The sequence below is a fragment of the Chiloscyllium plagiosum genome, unplaced genomic scaffold (assembly GCF_037043375.1).
Source record: "Chiloscyllium plagiosum isolate Xiang-an unplaced genomic scaffold, Cpla_swu_hap1 HiC_scaffold_4, whole genome shotgun sequence".
NCBI classification, from domain to species: domain Eukaryota; kingdom Metazoa; phylum Chordata; class Chondrichthyes; order Orectolobiformes; family Hemiscylliidae; genus Chiloscyllium; species Chiloscyllium plagiosum.
In genome coordinates this window covers 148,429,399-148,451,568 of record NW_028270142.1, presented here as the reverse complement: position 1 = coordinate 148,451,568, position 22,170 = coordinate 148,429,399, and the positions used below count along the sequence as shown (strand labels likewise).

General features: G+C 44.2%; 1 protein-coding gene across 3 annotated transcripts in view; it reads left to right on the top strand.

Moving 5' to 3' along the window:
• fastk (Fas-activated serine/threonine kinase) overlaps window positions 1-8,416 on the top strand; it is a 72,683-nt gene extending 64,267 nt beyond the window's left edge. For 2 of the 3 annotated variants that reach the window (XM_043687555.2, XM_043687552.2), the window contains 2 exons: window positions 244-358; window positions 5,906-8,416. In XM_043687555.2, the coding sequence (XP_043543490.1) occupies window positions 244-358; window positions 5,906-5,992 (202 nt within the window). In that variant the 3' untranslated portion in view covers window positions 5,993-8,416. The remainder of the gene's footprint in view (window positions 1-243; window positions 359-5,905) is intronic. The other variant, XM_043687553.2, reaches the window with a different exon arrangement.
• The last annotated feature ends 13,754 nt before the right edge of the window (window positions 8,417-22,170 follow it).

The following is a 22,170-nucleotide window of genomic DNA, read 5'->3' as shown; positions in this document are numbered from 1 at the left end:
GAGTGACACAGACAAATGGGACCTTGTTCAGTTTAGGATTCCTGATTGGCAAGACCTGGATGTGTTAATCCAAAGAGTCTGTTTCCATGCTGTATGACTTTATCCCATAATGGATGTAACAAACAACATCATTTGTGGTGACAGCTTGGATCTATGAAAACCTGGGAAGTGGTAGTACTTAAACTGAACCAGTCCAGCAGTGGAGTTGCATGTTTCATCAGTAACAGGCTCTCCTTCCCACAGGATTGTGATGTCGGTGAATGACAAATGGCATTACTGCCACAACTCGGATGTGTTGGTGGGATCTCGAGCCATGCGGGATCGACACCTGCGACTACTAGGATATACCATTCTGCAGGTACAGTTCTTCCCTTCCTGAAGCCATATAACGATAGAGGGTTACAGCATAGGAGACCATTCAGCATTTCATTTCTGTGCCAGCTGTTTGCTGGAGCAATCCCAAATTCAAGCACTGTCCCAGATAACTGCATTTAAGTTAATGCTTAATTTGCATCTAAGATCCCATATACTTTGTTGATTACTCTCTCAGTATGTCCTGCGACCTGTGAGGATTGGTTGTCACCACTTCAATCTGCATTGCCTCACGCTATCTCTTCTGTCCAAATGTTTCACACCTCAATGAGAGTTGAGGAACTGGAAAGGAAAAAAGACCCTGATGGGAGTTGTGTACAGGCATCCTAGCAGTAGTCAGGATGTGCAGCAGAAAATAAATCAGGAGATAGAAGAGGCATGTAAGACAGGCACTACTACAATAATCATACGGATTTCAATCTGCTATTGGACTGGGAAAGTTAGGTTGTTAGCAGATCTCAAGAAAAGGAATTTGTGGAATGTCTACAAGATGGGTCTTTGGAGCAGCTTGTGGTCAAACTTACGAGGGAACAGGCACTTGTAGATTTGATGTTGAGGCAGACTTGATTAGCGAGCTGAAGGTGATGCACCCCCTGGGGACTAGTGATTATAATATGATAGAGTTCACCCTGCAGTTTGAGGGAGAAGCTGGAATAACATGTATTACAGTAGAGGAAAGGTAACTATAAAGACATGAGGGAGGAGTTGGCCTGAGTTACTGGAATTGGAATCTGGCAGGGAAGATGGTGGAGCAGCGATGGCAGAGTTTCTGGGGGTAATTCAGGAGACACAGCAGAAATTCATCCCAAGGAAGAAGAAACATACTAAGGAGACGATGAGGCAATCATGACTGACCAGGGAAGTCAGGGACAGCATAAAAGCAAAAGAAAATGCAGACAATGTGATGAAGTCTTCCTGTGAGAGAGGGACCTCTGAAGACAAGGGACAAAAATCTGATTGAACAAGCTTTAAAAAAGGGTGGCATGGCATAATGCCAGGGAGCCAGGCTTGATTCTAGCCACAGGCGACTGTCTGTGTGGAGTTTGCATGTTCGTCTGTGTCTGCGTGAGTTTGCTCCAAAAATATGCAGGTTTAGGTGGATTGGCCATACTAAATTGCCCATAGTGTCCATTGATGTGCAGGCTAGGTAGATTAGCCATGGGAAATGCAGGGTTACAAGAATAGGATGGATGACTGGATGTTGGTTTGCTCGCAGAGCTGGAAGGTTCGTTTTCAGACGTTTTGTCCCCATACACTAGGTAACATCTTCAGTGAGCCTCCGGATGAAACACTGGTGGTGTAGCCCATTTTGTATTTATATGCTTGAGTTGATATCATTTCCTGTGGTAACATCACTTCCTATGGTGATGTCATTTCCTGTTTTTCTCAAGGGGTGGTAAATGGGATCCAAGTCAATGTGTTTGTTGATAGTTCTGGTTGGAATACCGTGCTTCTAGGAATTCTCGTGCATGTCTCTGTTTGGCTTGTCCTAGGATGGATGTGTTGTCCCAGTCGAAGTGGTGTCCTTCCTCATCCGTATGTAAAGATACTAGTGAGAGTGGGTCATGTCTTTTTGTGGCTAGTTGATGTTCATGTATCCTGGTGGCTAGTTTTCTGGCTGTTTGCCAATGTAGTGTTTGTTACAGTTCTTGCAAGGCATTTACAAATCTTCTCAAAAAATAAGATGGGGGAGTCTGGGTGGAATGCTCTTTGCAGGGATGGTGTAGATTCGATGGTCTGAACGACCTGCTTCCAAACTGTAGGGGTTCAATGATTAATGGGAAGCCTTTAAAAAACAACTGAATACAATACTGAAATACAATAAGGGTAAGAAACTAAATCTGAGAGTCGGCCAGCTGCTATTTTAAAAGAAGATTGCATCAGATTTTTTAGATGCCTAAAAGGTAAGAGAGAAGCAAGAGTCGACATGAAGCGGCTGGAAAATGTGGCTGGAGGAATAGTAATAGGAAACAAAGAAATGGTGGAGGAACTGAAAATACACTTTGCATAAGTATTCACTGAGTGACACCAACATCATACCAGAGTTTCAAATGAGTCAGTGGGGCAGAGCTGAATGTAGTGACAATCATTAATGAGAAAGTGTTGGGAAAGCTGAAGATGTGAAGGTGGTTAAATCACCTGGGCTATAATGATTACAGCTGAAAATGTGTTGCTGGAAAAGCGCAGCAGGTCAGGCAGCATCCAAGAAGCAGGAGAATCGACATTTCGGGCATGAGCCCTTCTTCAGGAATCTTCAGGCTCATGCCCGAAACGTCAATTCTCCTGCTCCTTGGATGCTGCCTGACCTGCTGCGCTTTTCCAGCAACACATTTTCAGCTCTGATCTCCAGCATCTGCAGTCCTCACTTTCTCCTATAATGACTACACCCCAACGTTCTGAAGGGGATAGCTGAGAGATTGTGGAGGCATTGGTTGTGATCTTTCAAGAATCACTGGAGTAAGGGAGGGTCCCAGAGGTCTGGAAAATGGCTTTTGAAACACCCCTGTTTAAGAAGGGATGAAGGATGAGATTACGGGGTACTTGGAAGTGCATGATAAAGTAGGGCTGAGTCAGCATCAAGAGGAAGTCATACCTGAAAGAATCTATTAGAATTCTTGGAGGAGGTAACAAGCAAGTTAGACAAAGGAAAGCTAGTGGACATGATGTATTTGACAAGGTGCCACACAGGGCACTGCTAATGATTAGCATTCATTTCAAGACGGCGAGAAAGCAAGCTCAAAAATGTACTGCTGAGGTTGTATAAGGCTCTGGTCAGACTGCATTTGGAATATTGTGAGCAGTTTTGAACCCTGTATCTAAGAAAGAATATGCTAGCATTGAAGGGGGTCCAGAGAGGGTTTCCAAGAATGATCCTTGTCATATGAAGAGCAGTTGAGGACTCCGGGACTGTACTCGATGGAGTTTAGAAGGGTGAAGGGATATCTGATTGAAACTTAAAAAATACTGAGAGGCTTGGACACAGTGGAGAAGATGTTTCCAATAGAAGGAGAGACTAGGATCCAAGGACACAGCCTCAGAATGAAAGGACAACCTTCTTGAACTGAGATTAGGAGGAATTTCTTCAGCCAGAGGTTAATATGTGGGACTCATTGCTGCAGACAATTGTGGAGGCCAAGTCATTGTGTTTAAGACAGAGATATTATAGGTTCTTGCTTGGTAAGAGGATTAGGGGTTATGGGAAGAAGGCAGGAGAATGGGGTTGAGAAAGATATCAGCCATGATCAAATGACGGAGCAAATACGATGGGCTGAATGGCCTAATTCTGCTGTATTATGATCTTTTCCAATTGTTTGTTATCATCCTTGCTGTTCACATTCCTCCAAGTTTGGTATCAAAAAGTTTTGAACTTTTATTCTGAATGATTTCGATATTGAAATTGTTTTTTGTGGTATATCCATGAACCTAGTAGTGACCCTTGAGAAACACCACTATGTGTACCACTCTCCAATCCCAGAAAAAACTATCCACTCATTGCTCTCTGGCCTTAAGCCAATTTGCTTTTCTAAGTGAACCCTGACCTTCCTAATCCATGAGCCTCAATTTTGTTAATCAACCTTTTTAACCATGTCAAAAACATACAGACAACAGCCACCACACTCCCCTCATGAACTTTCAATGATACTTTGCCAAAAAGCTCACTTTGATGAGCTAAGCACGATCTGCCTTTTACAACTCATCGCCAGATCTCTCGAAATTTGTTTGCTCTGGAAGATTCTGCTACTAGAGGCAGAGCAGTGAAAAGACACTGGACTGATCCATGGGTCACAGTTTGAGTTCCTAGACCAGAGCTAAGGAATGAAGCATCAGAGAAATCAGCTGAGACAGGGTGAGAAGATATAAATTTAATTACTATCAAATGTCAAGAATTAAACAAGGGATTGGATAGATTTGAAAATTCAGATGCCAGTTTCAGAGTTGAGGGATTGCTTATCTGGGAGCCCAGTGCACAGGGGTTGATGTGTGTACAGGATTTGCTGAGGAGAAGTTAACAGAATGGAAAGCAGGAAACCAATTTGGAGAGTGTACAATCATTCAGAACCTGGATTGTGAGTTTGTTCAGAGGGCAGTTGGAGTGCAATGAACTAACTCGCACTGACTTCAGGCTAACCTGGTTGGCATCCATGGAAACATGGATTGATTTTTGTTGCCTCTTTCTGCAAAAGAATTTTTTTTTTGTTTTCTCATTGTCCTGAAATTGCCCAAAGCTTTTCTTTGTGCCTGACAGACTCTGCTCCCTCAAGAGCATGCAGTTCTTATGATAAACCATGTTTTCACCCTGTATTTCAAGCAAGCTTTTACAATTATATCACAGAGTCAAAAAGCAGTGAAGGAGATCGTTTTGTGCTGGTGTTTGAGGAATTTGGTTAGTCCCATTCCCCAGCATTTTTTTTTCCTCTTTCAAGTAATTGTCCAGTTTCCTTTTGAAAATTATGATGAATTTGAATTCATCGATCAAACAAGCAAAGCACATTGTGCCAACCACTAGTATGCAAAGGTTTTTCAGTATAAGCCTCCTATGACTTATGCCACCTCGCTTCAATTTCAGAGTTTGTTTTGTATTTTTTTTGGATATTTTTCAGCAATCTGTCAGCATCAAGATCAGTTTAACCGAGGCCAGTTTTTATTTCCACCTTTCTTCGTGAATTCAGGATCGCTGTCTTGGCCATGGCAGCCAAAGCAGCAAGTGGCCTTAGTCGGTCAGGTCCTGGACGACAAATCCAGGAATTGTGACTCAAACCTCATCAGCAAAAACTGCAAAATTGAATTGAGTCAATCAGATAACTTGTGATTTGACACCAGGAAATATCACTATGAAAGCTGCTGTACTGTGGAAAACCCCACTGGATCACTTGTGTCCTTCATGGAAGGGAACCTGCCACCTTCAGTGTCTGGGTGTCAATGTAACTCTGGTTTCTCACTGTCTGGTTGTCCCTGATGTAAGCACTCATCTTTGACAAGGCTTCAATGGCATCACTGCCTGAACAACATCACCCATATGGGCAGCACGGTGGCTCAGTGGTTAGCACTGCTGCCTCACAGCGCCAGGGACCTGGGTTTGATCCCAGCCTTGGGCGACTGTCTGTTTGGATTTTGCACATTCTCCCCATGTCTGCGTGGGTTTCCTCCGGGTGCTTCGATTTCCTCCCACAGTCCAAAGATGTGCAGGTTAGTTGAATTGGCCATGCTAAATTTGCCCACAGTGCTAGGTGCATTAGTCAGAGGTAAATGTAGGGGAATGGGTCTGAGTGTTACCCTTCAGAGGGTCATTGTGGACTTGTTGGGCTGAAGGGCCTGTTTCCATACTGTAGGGAATCTAATCTGAATCTAATCATATCCGTGCTCCTCCTGCGAGCAGCTAGGCACTAGTTTCAGATCTGATCTACATGAGTCCTTGAACTGAGTTTGGGAGGGTTGTCTATCTTGTTTAAAAAGAATCCTGTGCACTTTAACCATCACCTTGCACGTACTGCAAACCTAACTGTGTCCCTTTGTCCTCTGCTCTCACCTACAGCTGCCTTACCATGAGCTCGAAAAACTGAACGGGATAGAGGAAGTTAAGCATTATTTACGGAAAAGACTCCTGGATGTGCAGTTATGACGATCAAAGAGTTGATTTTTTTTGTACCCTGCTCCTGTTTCTATTTAGGTGAAATGGAACCACCTGACCATCAGCAGTCAGAATGCCTGGAAATTGCAACATCGAAACAATTGGAATTCCGACAATGCTGTTCCTCTCTCTTTCTTCACTTCCTCTGTTTTTTCAGAGTGGAGTTAGAGTCTTTCCTGTGTTTTTTCTGCTTTAGTGTGTTCAGATGCTAACTACTGCCACATGTTTTATACCACCCTTGAAGATGATAGGCTTTTTAAATGAAGAGCCTTGGAGTGTGAATAATACTTTTGTTCAGTTGAGAATTTGCAGGGAGGTTTCATTATTTTAATCAATGTTTATTGGCCCTCTCCTGCTGCGGTTATCTTTCATCCCGTCATCTGCCTCCAATCACCTTTGCAACCCTTTCCACTGGCAAGAGGTTGTTGGATAGTCAAAGCACTGGGAAGCAGATTCTGAGTGGCTCTAACATAGAGGGACCTCCCAGCTTCAGCACTGTTAGCAATCCTGGTTTCCTGTCTGAGGAGTGGACAATGCAGAGTCAGGATACTAACCAACAAAGTTGGAAAATACTTCAGATGTTGTGATACTGGCGCACTGCTCAAAGGAGATCTATCTCAACCAGTTCTGAACTCCCTGAGCAGTTCTGTAGGACATTGTTTTCCAGCTGTTGCCTTTTGTCCTTCCTGATGGTTTGGTCTTGGATTGGAAGGTGCTGTTGAAAGAACCTTGGTGAATTTCTGCTGTGCATCTTGTAAATGGTACACACTGCAATAGCTGAGCATCAGTGGTGGAGACAGTGAATGTTGGAGGTAATTGATGAGATGCTAATCAAGTGGGCTGCTTTGTCCTGGGTTGTATTGAACTTTTTGAATGTTTTTAGATCTCCACCTATCCAGGAAGTCAGTGGATGCATTGACACAGAACAAAAACTCCATATTTCACTTTTGATTAAGAGCTAGAAATTCCATCCACTTCAGTCAACAGCAGATCCTTCAGATACAAATAATGTAAATGTCATTTTTTTTGAGAACTTGAAACAATATGGCGACATTAGACTAAAATGGGTGAAGATCTTTTATATCCTGTACTATGATCAGTGTGGGGCTAATGACCACGCTGGACATTTATAGAGATGATGGTAGCTAGGGGTGGGAACTTTGGTGAAGATGACAGTTGCAAGGCAAGAAGAGTTTGGTGGCTTATTGCTCAGGGAGAGGATAATAGTGGAGAATGACACTGAAACCATACTATTTGAATTTGATTCAAACCATACTATTTGAATCCCCTGCTAGGGCAGGGGATTTGGTGACTGTAGTTGCAATGGGAGGGGGATTGGTAGCAGTGGTTGCTAGTGGGCTGGGTGCTGGTGATGGTGGTTGTTATGTTTGGGGTTATAGGTGGCAGTGGTTGCATTGAAAGAAGATGTTGCCAGTAGTTGCTAGGGAGGGGTTGTTGGTGACACTCTGTTCTGGAGAGAGGACCCTGGTTCTAGTGGTTGCTAGGGGAGAGGTTTTGGTATCAGTGGTGGTGAGGGGAGAGGGTATTGGTTGTGGTGGTTGCTAAGGGAGGTGATGTTGGTAGTGGTGGTTGCTGTGGCAGAGGATATTGGTATTAATGATTGTGAGGGGAGAGGGTGTTGGTGATGGTAGTTGCTATGGTAACAGTGTTGGTGATGCTACTTGCTAGGGAAATATTGGTTACCTAAATATGGTGTTAACTGGAGGCTGTCCTGTGGGAAGGTAGGAGATAAGGACAGTTGTGAAATGATTGGGATCCATTCTTCAGTGAGGAACCAATCTGGAGCTGCCTTCCTCCTGTTGGACATGTGATATAGTGCCCCATATAGACCTACTGCCTGGTAAACATGACCAGGTGAGTTTGCCTGACTTGGATTACAGTAGTTAACAGATGCTCATATGTTTATGTGTGGGTTGTAGGTAGTCACTGGAACGCAGAATGTGAGTGAATTTTAATTCCAGCTGGGTTTGGGAAGAGGGCAGTTTGGTGATGGGCTGGATTGGGGACAGGGTTGGCAGGGATGATGTGGTCTTAGCTAAATGCAATGTTTCGGTGAATTTTTGAGTGGTGGGTTTTTGGGTTTTAAAAGGATCTTCTGTTTGAAGATGGCATGGATTTAAAAACTGAATTAAATGTGAATAGAATGAAAAAGTGGTGAAATTACAAACCAAGTCCACAGAGAGTGTTGAAGTCACATTTTTAAATGTAAGATATGTGTTTGGAGCATTACGAAAAAGGGGATAAGGTTTCAAATGTGTTTATCTTAGAACGGATCCACTGGTGTGCTGGCCTTTCTTTCTAGTTTTAAGTTGTTTGTATCACCACAACTAAGGAATGATCCAGTGTAACCTGCTGGGATTAAAAAAATACTCTGGAATAAACACAAAGAAGATGTCAGAGTTTATTCTCTCTCAAACCATCTGAGACACTGAACATTACTTGAGTATTGAAAGTGCTGACAATTATCACGTTGTCTAGGTCTCTCATCACACTATATAGAATAAATAGAATCACAAAATGCTGAGGGTGCAGGAGGCTATTTATTTTTTACACTCCCTACAGTGTGGAAACTGGCCCTTCGGCCCAACCAGTCCACACCGACCCTCCGGAGAGTAACCCACCCCGTCCCATTTCCCTCTGACTAATGCACCTAACACTACGGACAATTTAGTCCATACCCTAACCTGCACATATTTGGACTGCGGGAGGAAACCGGAGCACCTGGAGGAAACCCACCAACCCACACAGACACGGGGAGAATGTGCAAATTCCACACAGTCACCCGAGGCTAGAATCGAACCTGGTACCCTGGTGCTGTGAGGCTGCAGAGCTAAACACCGTGCCACCTGTCAGATCAGCACCTTTTCTCTAAATGAGCAGTTTGCCCAGTTCCACTCTCCCACCTTCTCCGTGTAACCCTGTACATTCTTCCTTTTCAGATAATTCAGTTTCCTCTTGAAATTCTTTATCTAAGTTTACAGGCAGCATGTTCAATTTTAACTTAAATGTTTTTCCTCATGTCACTTTTTTTTTAACAAATCACCTCAAATCTGTGCTGCCTGGTTCTTGAACCTTCCACCAATGGGAGTAGTTTCTCCCTCTCTGTTCAGACGTCCCGTGGTTTTGAGAATCTTGATCAAATCTTCTCTCAACGCATCTTTAATTTTCACTAAAGAAGACATCTCCTCCACATATAATTAAAGTCCCTCAAAGCTCACTGTTCTCATGAATCATTTCTGCACTCTTAAGCAACAATCCAGCTGATTTTGAAATAGTGTCTTTACAAATTTGATATAACCTCCTTTCTCTTGAACTCCTTGTCTGTATTATACAGCCTAAAATACTGTCTGCTTTAGTAACTGTACTCTGAACCTGTCCTGCCACCTTTCCTGACTTATGTACACTCCAGTCCCTCTGCTCTTGCTCCCTCCTTAGAGTTATACTTTTCATATTGTCTTTCCTTACAAAGGAACGTGTTCTTACAAAATGAATTGCTTCTCTGCTTTGTACTTAGTCTACTATGTTCAACTTATAATGTACGTCAATGACAGAGTTGAGATGAGCAAATGCATGGTGGCTAAATTTACAGATGATGCAAACATAGACAGGGAAGTAAATAGTAAAGAAGACAAATATAATATGGAAAAACATGAAATTGTTGACTTTGGTAGGAAGATCAAGATGCAGGGTAGAATGACTAAAATTTTGAGGTGCAGAGGTATCTAATCAAAAAACTAATGTGGAGGTACAGTAGCTAATCAAGAAGCTTGATGGGATATTTAATTACAAGAGGATTTAACAAATGTGAAAAAAAAATTACTTAAACTGTCAAAAGTATTCAACTTACCTAAAAGAAAACTCTCGCCGGGTTTCTGTACTTAACTTTTTACAGACAAGTTGTCTTTAGCCACTGGCAAATAGGAATGAATTATAGATTGTTAACTTATAGCTCTACAACTTAAACTCTGTCACCCTTAAATATTTCCTTTCACAAGCAGACAGATACACAAGATCAGACAGGACATGGATATTAAGGGTGGAAAAAAGTCATGGAAACATAGCTCGATAGCATCAGCCTGGAGCACAGGGATTGATGCATTGTTTTCTTTTTCTCCAATTCCTTTTAACTTCCTTCCTTTTGACACATGGTTATTTCACACACCGGTGCTCTCTTCATTCATTGACTGAGAATTAGTCCTTTCACCATCTTTAAAGGTATTTTGTCCCTCCTTCACAGGAGAGAGACGGAGATTTTTCGATGCTTTCTCTTTCCAGCCTTGGTGGTTCTGTACTGCACTGTTTCTGAAAAGCAATGGTCACCTTGTCAGAAGCCAATCAGAAAGCTGTTCCCAAGCAGTATTCCTTTAGTTCCGAATCCATCAGTGTTATCTGTTTCTGCTGCACTGTTCCGGGAAATACACAGTAATGGGAGAAAGTGAGGACTGCAGATGCTGGAGACCAGAGAGGAGGGTGTGGTGCTGGAAAAACACAGCAGACCAGCCAGCATCCGAGGAGCAGGAGAATCGACGTTTCGGGCATAAGCCCTTCTTCAGGAATTCCAGTAGTGAACATGATTCAATGGACTGTAGTAAACATGATTTTCTAAAAACTGCAGCCATCTCTTTACACAGTTTACCGGCGCAGCGCCAAGGACCCAGATGGATTCCAGCACCTGGCATCTTATTTTAAATGCATAATTCTAAGTTTGAATTATTTTTCCGTCCGTCTCTGTATCACAACTCCTCTTTGAGCCTCAAATTCATTTTCTTATCCCTTTTCATCTTATTCCAATCTTTTAAGATGTTTTTTCAAAAAATTATTCTGTCTACAGCTTTTTAATTTTTCAATTTCAAGCTATCTTAACTCTAACTTGATATTAACTGATTCTGATGTCTCGATCCTTGGAATACCTAGTTAGTCTCTTGTATTTGCATTAACTCCAAATGCCTTGCTAGTCCTTCAAATATTTTTGCTGCCTTAGTCCTGGGCAGGCAATTCTACATCACACGTACTTGGATCCCAGCTATACACAATACATATTAATGATTTAGATGGGGGAACTAAACAAAATATCTTCAGGTTTGCATATGACTAAAGCTGGGTGAAAAGGGTGAGCTGTGAGGAGGATGCAGAACTGTGATTTGGACAAGGTGAGTGAGATGCTAAATATGTGGCAGATGCAGTATAATGTGGATAAACGTGAGATTATCTACTTTGGCTGCAAGGCAGATCATTATTTGAATGGCAATAGATTGGGAAAGGGGGAGATACAACAAGACCTGGGTGTCCTCATGCACCAGTAGCCGAAAGTAAGCGTCCAAGTGCAGCAGGCAAGTTTCTGTTCTGGGAGTGTTTGATTGGACCGTGTTCAGGAAGCATTTCTCTGGATTTTACCCCGTACTGTACCTGTCCTGGGGGTGTTTGAGACAATGTCAGGGTGCTTTACTTGCAGTTTAAAATAGTGTAGGAAGCTTCATTCTGTATCTGAAAAGAAATGTACAAGGACCTGGGATTAATTGGCTTACTCTCTCCGAGTGGTATAGGCTCATTGACTTGGATGGACTCTTTATACATTGCTAGGAGAGATTGAGGACTGCAGATGCTGGAGATCAGAGTCGAGTGTGTGGTGCTGGAAAAGCACAGCAGGTCAGGCAGCATCCGAGGAGCAGGAGAGTCAGCGTTTCGGGCAAAAGCCCTTCATCAGGATTGTGTCATTCTCTGAATCTATGACTTCGTGCCACTTTGTGCCTGCCTCCCCCTTTTCATCACAGATTATGTTCCTGAATTTCTCCACGTTCTGCTGCAAAGACGTTTCTCCATGTGCATTTGAACAACACCTTTAATAACTGAAAAACTCCATTGTATCTGTCCTTAAACTTCTCGCTTTGAAGGGAGTAACCTCAATCTGTCATTTAACTTTTGCGATATTTTGTTCTTGTACTTCAGAATTGCCAAGAGTAAAGAAGTCCATAGGACAGGGAATTGTTAAGGATAGCCTGGACAATTGAATGAGGGACAAAAAAAGTTACAGCAATTGGAGCTTTCACATTACAGCTCTAGGTTAAAGTCCAACAGGTTTAATTGGAAGCACACTAGCTTTCGGAGCGTCGCTCCTTCATCAGGTGGTAGTGGAGGGCTCAATCCTAAAGTACAGAATTTATAGCAAAAATTTACAGTGTGATGTAACCGAAATTATACATTGATAAATTGGTTGTCTGTTAAGCCTTTCATCTGTAAGAATACTGTGTTAGTTTCACTTCTTTCAGTGAAACTATCATAGTATTCTAACAGATGAAAGACTTAACAATCAATTTTTAAATGTATAATTTCGGTTACATCACACTGTAAATTTTTGCTATAAATTCTGTGTGTTAGGATTGAGCCCTCCACTACCACCTGATGAAGGAGCGACGCTCCGAAAGCTAGTGTGCTTCCAATTAAACCTGTTGGACTTTAACCTGGTGTTGTGTGATTTTTAGGAGAAAGTGAGGACTGCAGATGCTGGAGATCAGAGCTGAAAATGTGTTGCTGGAAAAGCGCAGCAGGTCAGGCAGCATCCAAGGAACAGGAGAATCGGCGTTTCGGGCATAAGCCCTTCTTCAGGAATGAGGAAAGTGTGTCCAGCAGGCTAAGATAAAAGGTGGGGAGGAGGGACTTGGGGGAGGGACGTTGGAAATGCGATAGGTGGAAGGAGGTCAAGTTGAGGGTGATAGGCCGGAGTGGGGTGGGGGCGGAGAGGTCAGGAAGAAGATTGCAGGTTAGGAAGGCTGTGCTGAGTTCGAGGGATTTGACTGAGACAAGTTGGGGGAGGGGAAATGAGGAAACTGGAGAAATCTGAGTTCATCCCTTGTGGTTGGAGGGTTCCTAGGCGGAAGATGAGGCGCTCTTCCTCCAACCGTCGTGTTGCTATGGTCTGGCGATGGAGGAGTCCAAGGACCTGCATGTCCTTGGTGGAGTGGGAATGGGAGTTGAAGTGTTGAGTCACGGGGTGGTTGGGTTGGTTGGTCCGGGTGTCCCAGAGGTGTTCTCTGAAACGTTCTGCAAGTAGGCGGCTTGTCTCCCTAATATAGAGGAGGCCACATTGGGTGCAGCGGATGCAATAGATGTGTGTGAAGGTGCAGGTGAATTTGTGGCGGATATGGAAGTATCCCTTGGGGCCTTGGAGGGAAGTAAGGGGGGAGATGTGGGTGCAGGTTTTGCATTTCTTGCGGTTGCAGGGGAAGGTGCCGGGAGTGGAGGTTGGGTTGGTGGGGGGTGTGGACCTGACGGAGTCACGGAGGGAGTGGTCTTTTCAGAACGCTGATCGGGGAGGGGAGGGAAATATATCCCTGGTGGTGGGGTCCGTTTGGAGGTGGCGGAAATGACGGCGGATGATACGCTGTACATGGAGGTTGGTGGGGTGGTAGGTGAGGACCAGCGGGGTTCTGTCCTGGTGGCGGTTGGAGGGGCTTGGCTCAAGGGCGGAGGAGCGGGAAGTGGAAGAGATGCGGTGGAGGGCATCATCGACCACGTCGGGGGGGAAATTGCGGTCCTTGAAGAAGGAAGCCATCTGGGTTGTACGGATTTGGAACTGGTCCTCCTGGGAGCAGATGCGGCGGAGACGAAGGAATTGGGAATATGGGATGGCGTTTTTACAGGGGGCAGGGTGGGAGGAGTCGGTCGGTTTATAGTAAATGTCTGTGTTGATTCGGTCGCCTAAGATCGAAATGGAAAGGTCTAGGAAGGGGAGGGAGGAGTCTGAGATGGTCCAGGTGAATTTGAGGTCGGGGTGGAAGGTGTTGGTAAAGTGGATGAACTGTTCCACCTCCTCGTGGGAGCACGAGGCAGCGCCGATACAGTCATCGATGTAGCGGAGGAAAAGGTGGGGTGTGGTGCCAGTGTGTCTGCGGAAGATGGACTGTTCCACATATCCTACGAAAAGGGCCCATGCGGGTGCCCATGGCTACTACTTTGGTTTGGAGGAAGTGGGAGGATTGGAAAGAGAAGTTGTTCAGGGTGAGGACCAGTTCAGTCAGTCGAAGGAGGGTCTCAGTGGAAGGGTACTGGTTGGTACGGCGGGAAAGGAAGAAGCGGAGGGCTTTGAGTCCTTCGTGATGGGGATGGAGGTGTACAGGGACTGGATGTCCATGGTGAAGATGGTGAAAACTGGATGTCCATGGTGATTTTTAACTTTGTACACCCCAGTCCAACACCGGCATCTCCGAATCACAATACAGCTCATCAACCTCACTTAGTGGGAGTACAGGGAATTACACTGCAATTGTGATCTCCAGTGCTTTTAAAATTCATTCATGCGATGTGGGCGTCTCTGGTTAAGAGTCAACCATATTGCTGTAGCAGCATTGGGGTCTGGATCTCTCTCTCACACACAAACACACTCTCTCTCACTGAAGTACTGTTCCAAACGTGCACACTGACTCACTGGGGTCCACTCCCACACACATACATTGACTGTCAGTGATGTACATGGGAAGTGGAAGATGAGGAGTTTGTCAAATTGTAATGCAATTTAATGAGATCGTGGTTGATTTGTGATCTCAACTGTCTTATGCAATGCCTTTCAGATTTGAACCATTCACTGCGTGAAATGATTTGCCCTAATAGAATTCTTGTTTTCTTGCCTAAATTTGACTGTTCTCTTTAAATCTGTGCTTTTTCAGTGCAGGAACAGTTTACTGTCCAAAGGTCTCATGATTTTGAAGACATTTATCAGTCACTCAGTTTCCCATTTCACACCAAAACAAGTTACTCCTTACTTCTCCAATCTATCCTCATAACTACTACTCATTAACCCTGGAATCATTCTCATAAACGTCTTTCTCACACTCTAATCCTATCACAGCCTTCCAAAGTGTGACCCTCTAAACTGAACAGACATCATGACTCAGCCAATTTAGAGATGTTGCTAGAAACTTCTGAAGTAGGTGAGAATTGAACCTGATTTCCTGGCTTCAAAGTAGGGACACTACCACTCCACCACAAGAGCTGACAAAGATTGTACACAATATTCCAACTGTGGACTTGTCAAAGTCTAATATAACTGATTAACATTTTACAGAATACATATAGTTAGGGAATTACAGCACAGGAAGAGGTCTTCCAGCCCAATTAGTAACCATCTTTACTTCTATTTACTCCAAACCCATTTCAAAGCATTTGACCTGTAATTTATTCACTGGTGGGATGTGGGCATTGCTGGTTGGGCCCAGCATATATTGCCCATTCCCAGATGCCCCTTGAGAAGGTGATGGTGAGCTGCCTTCTTAAATTGCTGCAGTCCATGTGCTGTGGGTAGACCCACAATACCCTTTGGGAGGGAATTCCCATATTTGACCCAATGACACTGAAAGAACAGTGATGTATTTCCAAGTCAGGATGGAGAGTGTCTTGGAGGGAAGCTTGCAGGGGGTGATGTTCCCATGCATTTGCTGCCCTTGCCCTTCTTGATGGAAGTGATCGATAGCTTGAATGGTGCTGTCTGAGGACTTCTGGTGAAATTCTACAGAACATCTTATAGATAGTACACACTGCTGCTGATGATTGTCAGTCATGGGGGGAGTGGATGTTTGTGGATGCAGGATGGTTTGTCCTGGATGGTGTCAAGTTTCTTCAGTGTTGTTGGGATACATTCATCCAGGCATGTGTGGAATATTCCATCATACTCCTGCCTTGTGCCTTGCAGATAGTAAATAGGCTCTGGGGAGTCAGGAGGTGAGTTATTCACTGCAGCATTCCTAGCCTTTGACCTGATCTTGTAGCCACTGTGTTTATATAGTGACTCCAGTTCATTTTCTGGTCAATGGTAGCTCCCAGGATGTTGATGGTTAGGAATTCACTTATGGTAACACCATTGAATATCAAGGGACAGTGATTAGATGGTCTTGTATTCAAGATGGTCACAGCCTGGCATTTGTGTGTCACTAATTGTTATTTGCCACTTGTCAGTCCAAGTTGGATGTCCTGATCTTGTTGCATTTGAACACGAAAAGCTTAGACAGGGTAGATTTCTAAGACCAGAGGGCACAAGTTTGAGGTGAGAAGTAAGTTGTTTAGAGGGGTTTTGAGATTTTTTAAAAAATCACCCAGAGGTTGGAAGTTGTATAGAATATGATGTCTGAGAGACAAGTGGAGGAAGGCACTCTCAACAACATTTACGAAGCTTCTGAATGAGCTCTTAAAATGCAAGGATATAGTGGACTACAGACAAAGTGCAGATAAATGGGATTCATGTAGTTTGGTTTTTGTTGGATGCATAGACATGGTGGGCTGAAGGGCTTGTTTCTGTGCTGTACACCCCTGTGACTGACTGAGGAGCCGCAAATGGTGCAGAATATTGTGCAGTCATTGGTGAACATGCCCACTCCTAACCTTCTGATAAAGGGAAAATCAATGATGAAGCAGCTGAAGCTAACTGGGCCTATGAGACTATCCTGAAGAACTCCTGGAGCTGAGATGACTGTCCTTCAACAACCGCAACCATCTTCCTATGTGCCAGGTATGACTCCAACCAGCAGATGGTTTTTCCCTGACAACTGTTGATTCCAGTTTTGCTAGGGGTCCTTGATGCCACACTTTGTCAAATGCAGCCTTGATGTCAGATGCTATCACTCTCATCTCACCTCTGAAATTCAGCTCTTTTATCCATGTTTGAACCAAGGCTTAATGAGGTCAGGAATGGAGTGGCCCTGGTGGAACCCAAACTAGATGTCACTGATAAGGTGCTGCTTGATAGCACTGTTGATGATACCTTCTGTCACTTTACTGATGATCAAGAGTAGTCTGATGGGGTGGTAACTAGCCAGGTTAGATTTGTACTGCTTTTTATGTACAGGACATACCTGGGCAATTTTCCACATTGTCGGGTAGATGCCAGTGCTGTAACTGTACTGGAACACCTTGGCTAAGGGAGTGGCAAGTTCTGAAGCACATGTCTTTGGGGGCCATAGCCTTTGCAGTATCCAATGTCGCTGACCATTTCCTGACATCACATGGAGTGAATCGAATTGGTTGATGACTCGCATTTCTGATGCTTGGAAAGGATGAAGGAGGTTGAAATGGATTATCCACTTAGCACTTCGGGCTGAAGATTGCAGCAAATGCTTCAGCCTTATCTTTTGCACTGATGTGCAGGGCTCTTCCATCGTCGAGGATGGTCCTGTTTGTGGAGCTTCCTCCTGTAGCGAGTTGTTTAATTGTCCATCACCATTCACAATTGGATGTGGCAGGACTGCACAGCTTAGTTTTGATCCATTGGTTGTCATTTAGTTGTTTATCATTTGCTGCTTATGCTGTTTGGCATTCAAGTAGTCCTGTTTAGTGGTTTCATCAGGTTGACCCTCATTTTCTAGTTATGCCTGGTACTGCTCCTGGCACACCCTCCTGCACTCTCCATTGAACCAGGATTGATCCTTTGGCTTGCTGGTAATGGTTGAGTAGGGGATATGCCAGGCCATAAGGTTGTAGATTGTGCTGGAGTACAATTCTGCTGCTGTTGGTGGCCCACACTGCATTTGGATGTACAGTCTCCAGTTGCTAGAAGTCTGTCCCATTTAGCATAATAAATGGGTGATAGTGCCACACAATGATGCAAGGTTTTATCGATGTATAAGCTACGGTGTATAAGCTACGGTGCCTCAACTGTTCATCTAAATGCTTCTTCAATGTTGTACTGATTCCCACCTCTCCATCCTTTAGCTTGCTGTGAGTACCAACTCCTGCCCTCTACATGAAAGCTCACCTTTAAACTCCCTGCCTCTTACTTTAACTATACGGCCCCTGAAAACTGATACCTCTACTAAGGAGAAAGGTTTATTCCTATCTACCCTATATATGCCATTCATAATTTTACAGACGTCAATCCACTTTCAGCATTCTTTGCTCAAAGGAAAACAACACTAACGTGCGCCAGAGATAAAAGGCTTGTCTTATGAAGAAAGTTTGAGCAGTTCAGTCCTACATTCTCTGGAGTTTAGGAAAATGCGAGGAGATTGAATTGGGGGATAAAGATGCTGAAGGGGGTTTACAAAGTAGACAGAGAGAGGATGTTTCCTTATGTATGGATCCCCATCTTTAGAGCATGGATCAGTACTTGGGACTATGATGTTGTGGCCGTAACGGAGACGTGGGTTTCATAGGGGCAGGAATGGTTGCTTGACGTTCCAAGGTTTAGAACATCTAAAAAGAGCAGGGAGGAGGGAAAAAGAGGAGGGGGTGTAGCATTGCAAATTAGAGAGTGCACCACAGCTACAGAAATGAAGGTTGTCGAGGAAGGTTTGTCTACTGAGTCAATATGGGTGGAAGTTAGGAACAACAAGGAGGCAGCGCCTCATTGGGAGTTTTCTAGAAACCACCTAATAGCAGTAGGGAGATCGAAGAACTCAAAGGCTGACAGATTTTGGGAAAGTGCAGAAGTAGCAGGGTTGTTGTTATGGGTGATTTCAACTTTCCCAATATTGACTGGAACCTCCTTAGTGCAGATGGTTTTAATGGAGCTGTTTTTGTCACATATGTTCAGGAGGGTTTCCTTACTCAGTATATAGACAGACCGACGAGGGGAGAGGCCATTTTGGATTTGGTGCTCGGCAATGAGCCAGAACAGGTGTCAGATGTTGCGGTGGGAGAACACTTTGGTGACAGAGAACATAACTGCCTCACATTTACCATTGCCATGGTGAGGGAAAGGAGCGGTTACCAAGGGAAGATATTTAATTTGGGAAAAGAAAATTATGATGCTATCAGACAGGACTTGGGAAATACAGCCTGGGAGCAATTGTTATGCAGGAAGGGCACAACAGACATGTGGAGACTATTTAAGGAGCAGTTGTTGCGAGTGAAACATAAATTTGTTCCTCCGAGACAGGTAAGAAGGGGTAAGATTAAGGAGTCTTGGATGACAAGAACAGAGGAGTTTTTCATCAAAAGGAAGAAGGCGGCTTACATAAGGTGGAGGAAGCAAGGACCTAGCACTGCTTTAGAGGATTACAAGCTTGCTAGAAAGGAGCTCAGAAATGGACTGAGGAGAGCCAGGACGGGGCACGAAAAAGGTGTGGCAAGAAGGATTAGGGAGAACCCAAAGGCATTTTACTCATACGTGAGGAATAAGAGAATGATCAGGGAGGAGGTAGAGCCGATCAGGGATAGCGGAGGGAATTTGTGCGTGGAGTCTGAGCAGATAGGGGAAGCCCTAAATGAGTTTTTTGCTTTGGTTTTCACTAAGGAAAGGGACCTTGTTGTGAATGAGAACTTTGAGGAGCTGGGAAACATGCTTGAACAGATCGAGATTGAGGAAATTGATGTGCAGGAAATTTTGGCAAACATTAAGATTGATAAGTCCCCAGGGCCAGACCAGATTTATCCTAGTTTTCTCAGGGAAGCAAGAAAGGAGGTTGCTAAGCCATTGGCGAAGACCTTTGCTTCCTCACTCTCCATGGGAGTCATACCGGAGGATTGCAAGGAGGCGAATGTTGTTCCTCTTTAATAGGGGTAATAGGGAAATCCCTGGCAATTACAGACCAGTCAGTCTTATGTCTGTGGTCAGCAAGGTTTTGGAAAGAATTCTGAGGGATGGGATTTATGACCATTCGGAAAAGCATAGCATGATTAAAGGCAGTCAGCATGGCTCTGAGAGGGACAGGTCATGCCTCACAAATCTTATTGAGTTCTTTGAGGAGGTGACGTGACATGTTGACAAAGGCCGAGCAGTGGATGTGGTGTATATGGACTTCAACAAGGCATTTGATAAGGTTCCCTGCAGGAGGCTCATTCATAAAGTCAGGAAGTATGGGATAGAGGAGATTTGGCTACCTAGATTCAGAATTGGTAGGCTGACAGAGAGTGGTTGTGGATGGAAAGTATTCTGCCTGGAGGTCAGTAGTGAGTGGCGTCCCACAGGGCTCTGTTCTTGGGCCTCTGCTCTTTGTAGTTTTTATAAATGACTCGGATGAGGAGGTTAAGGGGTGGGTTAGTAAATCTGCAGATGACACAAAGTTTGAGGGTGCTCTTGATAGTATCGAAGGCTACTGCTCGCTGCAGCGCAACACAGACAAATGCAGAGCTGGGCAAAAGTGAGGACTGCAGATGCTGGAAACCAGAGTTTAGATCAGAGTGGTGCTGGAAAAGCACAGCAGGTCAGGCAGCATCCGAGGAGCTGGAAAATCAACATTTCGGGCAAAAGCCCTTTATCAGGAATGCAGAGTTGGGCTGAGAAATGGCAGATGGAGTTCAACCTGGATAAATGTGAAGAGATGTGTTTTGGACGCTGAATATAGGATTAAAGACAGGATTCTTGGCAGTGTGGAGGAACAGCAGGATCTTGGTGTTCAAGTGCATAGATCCCTCAAAGTTGCCACCCAAGTGCATAGGGTTGTTAAGAAAGCATATGGTGTTTTGGCTTTCATAAACTCGATCCCCCTGTTAAAGAGCCACGAGGTTTTGCTGCAGCTCTACAAGTCCCTGGTGAGACCACACTTAGAATATTGTTTCCAGTTCTGATCGCCCTATTATAGGAAAGATACAGAGGCTTTGGCGAAGATTCAAAGAAGGTTTACCAGGATGCTGCTTGGACTGGAGGGCTTGCCTTATGAGGAGAGGTTGACTGAGTTCGGACTTTTCTCTCTGGAGAGAAGGAGGAAGAGAGGTGACCTGATCGAGGTATACAAGATAATGAGAGGCTTGGATAGAGTCGATAGTCAGAGACTTTTCCCCAGGGCATGATTGACTGGCACGAGGGGTCATAGTTTTAAGGTGTTAGGAGGAAGGTATAGAGGGGACATCAGAGGTTGGTTCGTTACACAGAGAGTTGTGAATGCATGGAATGCGTTGCCAGCGGTGGTGGTGGAAATAGAGTCATTAGGGACATTTAAGCGACTGCTGGACATGCACATGGAGACCAGTGAATTGAGGGGTGCGTAGGTTAGGTTATTTTATTTTAGATTAGGATTAATCCTTGGCACAACATAGTGGGCCGAAGGGCCTTTTCTGTGCTATACTTTTTTGTGTTCTATGTCCTATGTAAGGCAATCTGGCACAAGAGGGAGGTCACAGTTTTAGGATAAGGAGTAGCAGATTTAAAAGATAAGGACAAACTTCAAAGGGTTGTGAATTAGTGAAATCTGATGCTGGGACTTTGAGTTAATTTGAGGAGGAGTTAGACAGTTTTTTATTTAGTAACAGTTTAAAGAGTTATGGAGAGCGGACAGGAAAGTATTCAAGCTGAGATCAGCCATGACCATATCAAATGGCCGAGTATACTCAAGGGGCTGAATGGCCTATTCCTGCTCCTTGTTCTGATGTTATCTGATCACTCTTCACAGATGAATCACACCAACCCAGGGAATATCCTGATCCACCCTCTCTAGAACAATCACATCCTTCCTATCGTGAGGCAACCAGAACTACACATGATACTTCAGTTGTGACCTAACTATATTTATGTATAATGTTATTGTCACTTCCTTGATATCGCAGTTGATGCTTCACTAATCAAGGTGAGTATCCCTTCTTAATAGCAGCAGGACAGGTCGATAAGGTGGCTCAGGATCTCAGGACATACAAGATCCAAGACCCCTCTGAACTTCCTAGGATCCGACTATTCAATGTATATTCCCTTACCTTGTTAGTTTCCCAAAATGCATCACCTCCTACTCGTCAGGTTTAAACATAGAAAATAGGTACAGGAGTAGGCCATTCGGCCCTTCGAGCCTGCATCACCATTCAATACGATCGTGGCTGATCGTATCCCAATCCCACCCTCTCCCCTTATCCCATGATCCCTTTAGCCATAAGGGCCACGTCCAGCTCCTTCTTGAATATATCCAATGAACTGGACGCCATGGCTTCCTGTGGGAGAGAATTCTACAGGTTCACAACTCTCCGAGTGAAGAAATTCCTCCTTATCTCAGTCCTGAATGGCCTACCCCTTATTCTTAGACTTAAATTCCATTTGCCACTGTTCAGCCATCTGACCAGCCTGTCTATATTATCCTGTAGCCTAAGGCTTTCCTCCTTGTTATTTATCACATCAGCAATTTTAGTGCCATCTGTGAAGTAACTGATAAAACCTTCACATTTGGGCCCATATCATGAATGTGCACAATAAACAGCGAGAAACAGCAAGGGACCCAGAACCAAACCCTGCAATATGCCACTGG